Here is a 6,422-nt window from a genome sequence, read left to right on the forward strand (position 1 = left end):
ATGATAGGATAAGAGAAGTTTCACTAACAGGGTGTTGATAAGAACTATTCATGACTACAAAACCAGAGAATGGAGATCTGGGAAGCTATTAAATTCTTGCTGGACCATGAAAAAGCTAAAACAGATTTTGGTAGTTTAAAGATCTCAAGATACCTCCGTTGTCAGCATGTTTAAGAACATGACATTTATAAATTCATGCAAAATGACAGATGGCGAAAAATTCCAAGCTCAAGGACATGACATGAATCATTTAGGACTGTATAACAAGGCAACCTGTCAACGACTCCAGAATACAAGAAATTTCTGATCCATATCATGTCTCTGAAGTCTATAGCTAGTCTCAATTTTTTCACATTGTGATCATTGATCTTTAGCAAAAAACAGATAGTAACCAGACTGAACAGAATGAAAAATTCCAGAGTTTGTACATGTGTGACTTGATATTTAGAGGACAGCACCAGTCCCAGTGGAAAATCATGGACCTAATTGAAATTTCTCTGGTCGGTCACTCCATTTTCCTGCTATTTACTTCCGCTTAAGAGACAGTCTTGATCTTGAATGTCTGCCACCCTCATCATCACTCTCTTCACTATCTGCAACAATAATTGTCTCCACGATCTTTGGGCCTTCCTTCATCTGCTGGTGATTTACATTCAAAGCCTTCTCAGCATTGTGACAAGTATGAATTGTTGTAGCATGTGGGGACACTGAAGCATTAGATGAGCCCACAAGAGAATTTTGAGAGCTTGATATTGATAGTCGTCGAGGAGGTGCCACATTCCCCTTATCATTTTGGTTCTCTTTAACTGATGTTCTTGATTTTAGTGAGAACTTTTCACCAGTCAACCGAAGTCTCTTCTGGCCCCCCTCATTCTCATTGGCTACATCTTCTGTAAAGACCTCTGTCCTCTCAACTTCCATCTTTGGCTGCAAAAGAAAACTTTAAAGAGTCAATCTTGCAAAAATAAAGCCAGAACTTACTCTCCTGTTTTCCACAACAATATTCAATAATTTTAGATGATGTCTGTCAAGGATGACTGGAAGACATTGGCCCCTAATAAGGACTTTCGAAGTCCCAGATTGATGTAGTCTCTTGAAAAGCCTACATAGGGATATCCAATTTAGCTGGAGCTTTTCAGACTCCAAATTATAATTTGCTTGGAACACGAGAGCAGAAATCAATATGAAAGCCAATTATGGTTTCTTACTACCATGGACATGCCACAAGTATTGATCCTTCCACTAGTTCCTTGATTTGCATACTTCTCAGCCCAGAATCGGGCTTTTTGGTCAAAAGCTTGTCTGTTGTATTTGTACTCCCTGCTCTGCACACCAACAAGAAGGCAAATTGTAGAGTGTCACTATATTGGTTTTGTTGCATTCCTCTCTAGCATGTAAATATACTTACAGTTTCAGCCATGAGGCCATCATCTGGGTTGGGCTCACTCAATAACAAGCCAATACTTGTTAAAACTGTTGAAATGTTCAGGGATGGTTGCCATGCTCCCTAGAATGACATATGCATGGACATGTTTCATATATGGTGGATGTCATGCATGGACGAGTAACATGACAGAAGTCAATACGCCAAATCATTAAAATAAAGAGATATTTGCAACTTCAAAACATGTAAGTGATATAGAGTATTCCGCAATGTACCTTTGGTGGCAAATTGAGGATATCAAGGCAGATCCGGCCTCCATTATCTATATTGGGATGGTAAATGGGTGTAACAAAAGTCACATTTGGTGGTTGGAAAGGATATCTGCATTTTGAAATGTTAAAAATGGTGGCTAATTCGTATGCTTAAATTAAAACAAAAACAAAATAGAGGGAGGATAGGTAAAGGAAAACTTCATAAAAAAAATAAAATCCATTATTTAATAAAGACAAATTAGACTAAAAACCTTTCAGGAATTTGTATCTTGAGAGTAAAAACCCCTTTAGAGTAGACAGTTCCTTCAGGTCCTTCAATCCCTGTAAGCATCAATTGATAAAGTCAGCTATGTGGCAATGGATGCATTTGCAAACACGTTTTGAGAAAGAAATTCATTCAAAAATGTTTCAAGGGAACTGGGGAAAACCATGGATTTGGAGGAGAAAGATAGAAGAAACTTACGGGCCTCGAAGCTTGACAAAGAGGAAGATGAAAGGTTCTCATTAGCTGAAATTTGAGGAAGGGAGACCCCAGGAGGTGGGTCAGTTGTTAAGAGCTTGAGCTCCTTCTGCATTCTGAGATTCAGCCTTGCAGCTTGAGCCATTCGTCCAGAATCAGGTACAGCACTACTGCATCTCCAATTATTAATCCATTGCCCAAAAGCGCACAACGAAGTTTTTAAAAAATATGAAATATCTTCTCTGCATAATATGGAATAAGTTGCAGAATTCCAATCCTTAGACTGTAATGCATTTTCTACAAAAAGGTATATCCTTGCAGAAAACTTTCGTCAGATATATTACGAGCCAAACATAAAGTTACAGGTGTTTTATGGACACTAGCAGTGATCATCACAGAGGAATCCTGCATTATTTGACAAATGTGGGACAAAGTACAAGCTATGTGAAATTTTCAGTTGTGTAAAGAGGGGAATATAACATTTTCAATGAGTCCTGCATTGACTTAAAGGACATAAAACTGCAATTTAGAGATTGGTGGCAATTTAAGATGACGACATGAACACTAACTCTGGCTTGCAATGCAATTAGTGAAAACAACATTTTCATTAACAATCTGATGCAACAAATTTTGGTGGTATACTGCAATTATTTTCCTTTTTGGAAGTCACTGAAACTTACATTCTTCAAGTTATAGAAGCATCATTGCACAGTTCAAGTGGATGGGAAATTATCCATTAATCTTAGTCTGCACCTAAAGGGAATGTTTCATAACTACTTTAAATAGAATATACCGAAAATTTAATCCCCACAAACTCGGACATGATCATTTTTTTTTATTGAAGAGGATGTGATCCAAACAGTCCATCGTTTTTGGAACAACTTACTTGCCATTGGCTATCTTTTTCTCTGTTTTTTTTATTCGAATAAATACCATTTGGTATCTTAACTGGAACCTTTTGGTACTGGAATCTTTCAATATGTATTTTTGACCAAATTATGCCTTGAAATTTCCTCTAAAATGTAATATTCTTTTGTCCAGAACACTTAAATTTTTCTGTGTATGAAACTAACGCAAAGTGGGAATTTGTCAAATACTAGTTAAAGCCATGCTTAAGCCTGTTCTCAACCAAATAAAATTAGCTTCATCCAAAAACATTGCTTCGAAAGAAGGAATAAAAGCGAAAATAAAGGGTAGTTCAATCGGTGACACTACTTTCAATCTACAATTTCATATATTTATACTTCCAAAAAAACACAATTTCAGATATTTATGTTATTGATACGTGGTTTTGCCTTGATGAATTATCCATTCCATTCAACTTCAGCATATTTATCTTCATTATTTCGCGAAATCAATGTAGTAGCCATTTAGACTGCACTGATGGCTATCAAATCCGAAGATAATACCGATTTGGGTGAATGATGCGCTATTAATCCCACATCATTTTTTCTATATCTTCTTTTTTTTCACTATTTTTTGTCAAATTCTTTTCATTCTTTACAAATCCGGAGTTTTCGATAATATAGAAGAAAAAAAATCCGAGGGAATGCAGACACAGAACTCAGAACCAAAACCCTTTTCAGATCATTGTATGATCGGAAAACCCTAGAAATAAAATTCACGGAGCAGCTCAGCACCGGATCAAGATTTCGAAACCAAAATCTTGCTAGGAAAATAGGAAAGGAAAAGATTTTTTAAGGGGGAAAAGGAAAAGAGAAGCTCATCAAGAACAGATCACCGAGAAGGAAATCGGTTGCCTTCGCAAATAGCAAATAAAGAGAGAAGGCCTACCTCTTCTGTCGCTTTTTCGAGGAGCCCCTCAGGAGCTGGAGAAGTTTATGGGAAGAACTCACTCCCTCTTTTCCTCTTATCTCGACCCCATGCTCGTTCGCTCGCCCGCCTGCGCTAGGTTTCGGATTTTGGGGTTCGGAAGCGGGAAAGCCGCGGACTCGAGATGGGCCGGGCCGATGTGGATACACAAATGAGCCCACTCCCAATTGCCGTTTTGTGATCCCTCGCTTGCTCGCTCTCCTCTTGACAATATATATATATATATAAACCGTTATTAACCATTATAATGACCATAGGTCCATAACGACACTTGTATATCTCAAAAAGCAAGTTTTCAAATTTTAATGTTAAAATAATTGATGAACCAAAAATAATGGGAAATAATGTTACGGTGGTACGATGCATTTTTTAATCTCAAAGGGAAAAAAAATAATCCACAATATGGTTTATCGACATTCCATAACTGTTTCAAGGTCAATTGAAAAACTAAAATATTAACAGGTACATGGTTATGAAAAGTGTATCAGCAAACAATCTTGTAGTTTGGTCACTTGGAAAGTACTTTCTCCTATCATCTTACTGATTAGAATTTGAGTCCTAAATTTTGGAACATGATGACTAGTGATTGTTAGGATCGAATTACTCATGCAACTCTTACTTAGAATCGAACAAGAATATCACTAAATCTAAAATACAAAAGCATGCCAAGAAAGCAGAGATACAAAAATTTACAAAGAATGCTCTCGACAGCTGAAACATAGAAGAGACAACCGAAGTTTCTATCATTCTCTTTGTTGGGCCAAGCTTTTGGGGCGGTCGAACAAAGTGCCAAGAGCAACCATTAAGCATGGTTTTATTAAGCATTATCAAATTGATGCCCTCGCATAATATGGCTTTTGGAATCTGCATCCATGAGTAACTTTTTTTGTATTCCTCTCTGGCTTCCCGAGTGGATTCAATGCGAAAGCATCCTTCAATGTCTCTGTGTCATGAAATCGTGTCCAAACCATATACAACATCAAATCAAGATACGCTTCTAGTGCTGAAATGCATCTAATTCCATGGAAAAGCATCCAATGGCAAGTCGACATTCCATTCCATCATGCTCCAATTTGAAAGCCAGCTTTGTTCTTGGATTTTGCATCTAATTCCATGGTTTGTAGTACCAAGCCTCTGCTATAAATACCATCCCCCTGGCAACTTCGAAGTACCCAAGCCAAGCACCACCTACTTCTAAGCTTCTTAGCCTTCGCTCGTGTCCGAGGAAATGGCTTCCTTGAAGGCTGCAAAGCCTTCTGGGCCCATGACGCAGCTCAAGGTAGGGGACAGCGCACCCAAGGCTCCGGCCTCCAAGCAGGCCCCCAAAAAGGCCGAGCAGAAGCCCCGCGAGCCCAAGAAGAAGGTAAACACGGCCTTGTTGCATGCTTCCCTTCTTCCAAATTAAATTACGGTTTGAAACGGTCTCATAGGACTGTTCAAACCGATTCAGAGAAGGCAACCTCATGAAGTATTGAAATTTTTTCTCCTCCTTCTCAGCAAAGTTTTTAAAGGAATCAATTTGACGTAATATTTATAGCTGATATTAGAATTAAATAGAGGCTTATGGGTGGATGTAGGGATTCGCTTCTATATTGGAGTTCTGATCTTTTTTGGTTTTATGTTCAAGCAGGCTAAGAGTAGCAAACCAGCAGCTAAAAATTAGGGGAAGCAGCTATGTAGTTGGGACATCCCACATGGACTCTAGTTATATCGAAGACTTTTCTTTCTTCCTTTTAGATGCTTTCTTTCTCTCTTTTTTTTTGGTTTTCTTACTACTATGGTGATGCTTATGTCCTGAACTGTTTCAGTTTGGATGTATGTTGGATGTTTGGCTTGGCCTAGTGAAATGAAGGCAGTGATGAGTACCACTGTTAGATAAATAGTAGTAATTGTATAACCATGCTATGATCAAATAAACAGGTAACTTATTATGTGTGTTGGCTGGGCTGGTTCTTGGTTGCTTTGAAGGGGAAGCAGAAATTCTTGTCCCTAGCCATTGGCAACTTTGATTAGGATGAAATAACTATATTGTCATTGTGTCAAAAAAAAAAGAATAACTATATTATTGGTTGCGATCATATCACTACTAGTGTATTGGATCCCATCAGAAATAACTATATCGCCATGAACCCTCCCCAGCTGCCAGCAAGTGAGAGCAAGTACTCAGAAACAGCACACTACACCTGTCTCTCATGGTCTCTAATCAAGAATCCAATCCTTGCCCAAGTTCTCTGGCATGTGTGTGTGTATGTATGTACGTACGTACGTATGTACGTACGTATGTATACATATGTGTGTGTCTATATATGTATGTTGGTATGTATGTATGTATGCATGTATATGTATATATATGTGTATATATATATGTATTTATATATATATATATATATATGTGTATATGTGTGTATACGCGCGCGTATACACACATATATACATACATGTACATGTATGTGTGTGTATATGTATGTATGTA

The 6,422-nt window shown here is 37.9% G+C and overlaps 1 protein-coding gene across 5 annotated transcripts; it reads right to left on the reverse strand.

Annotated features, from left to right (window-relative positions):
• Nucleotides 1-237: 237 nt before the first annotated feature.
• On the reverse strand, nt 238-4,723 carry LOC103715136 (uncharacterized). Of its 5 annotated transcripts, none has more exons than XM_088704587.1 (7): nt 3,911-4,723; nt 2,120-2,283; nt 1,908-1,977; nt 1,660-1,765; nt 1,409-1,507; nt 1,209-1,325; nt 238-927 (listed from the first exon to the last, which is right to left on the reverse strand). In XM_088704587.1, exons 2-7 carry the CDS (start codon nt 2,259-2,261, stop codon nt 526-528), a joined length of 936 nt encoding a protein of 311 aa, XP_088560713.1. In that variant the 5' UTR covers nt 2,262-2,283; nt 3,911-4,723; the 3' UTR covers nt 238-525. The 5 variants fall into 5 exon arrangements, with proteins under 5 accessions (XP_088560713.1, XP_008800892.2, XP_088560712.1 ...); XM_008802670.5 differs by having other exon boundaries at nt 1,212-1,325; nt 2,120-2,286; XM_088704586.1 differs by having other exon boundaries at nt 2,120-2,286.
• Between the last annotated feature and the right edge of the window lie 1,699 nt (nt 4,724-6,422).

The sequence above is a fragment of the Phoenix dactylifera genome, chromosome 9 (genome assembly GCF_051530095.1).
Source record: "Phoenix dactylifera cultivar Ajwa chromosome 9, Ajwa_hap1_PhDact_Kaust_v1.1, whole genome shotgun sequence".
Lineage (NCBI taxonomy): Eukaryota > Viridiplantae > Streptophyta > Magnoliopsida > Arecales > Arecaceae > Phoenix > Phoenix dactylifera.

What these genes read in the sequence shown, in the direction of transcription:
- LOC103715136 (XM_088704587.1), bottom strand. Translation starts at nt 2,261, where the DNA reads ATGGCTCAAGCTGCAAGGCTGAATCTCAGAATGCAGAAGGAGCTCAAG. An exon ending in AAGATACAAATTCCTGAAAG is followed by an intron (nt 1,766 to 1,907) that starts GTTTTTAGTCTA and finishes TTCAAAATGCAG; the next exon opens with ATATCCTTTCCAACCACCAA. An exon ending in TCCTCAATTTGCCACCAAAG is followed by an intron (nt 1,508 to 1,659) that starts GTACATTGCGGA and finishes ATGTCATTCTAG; the next exon opens with GGAGCATGGCAACCATCCCT.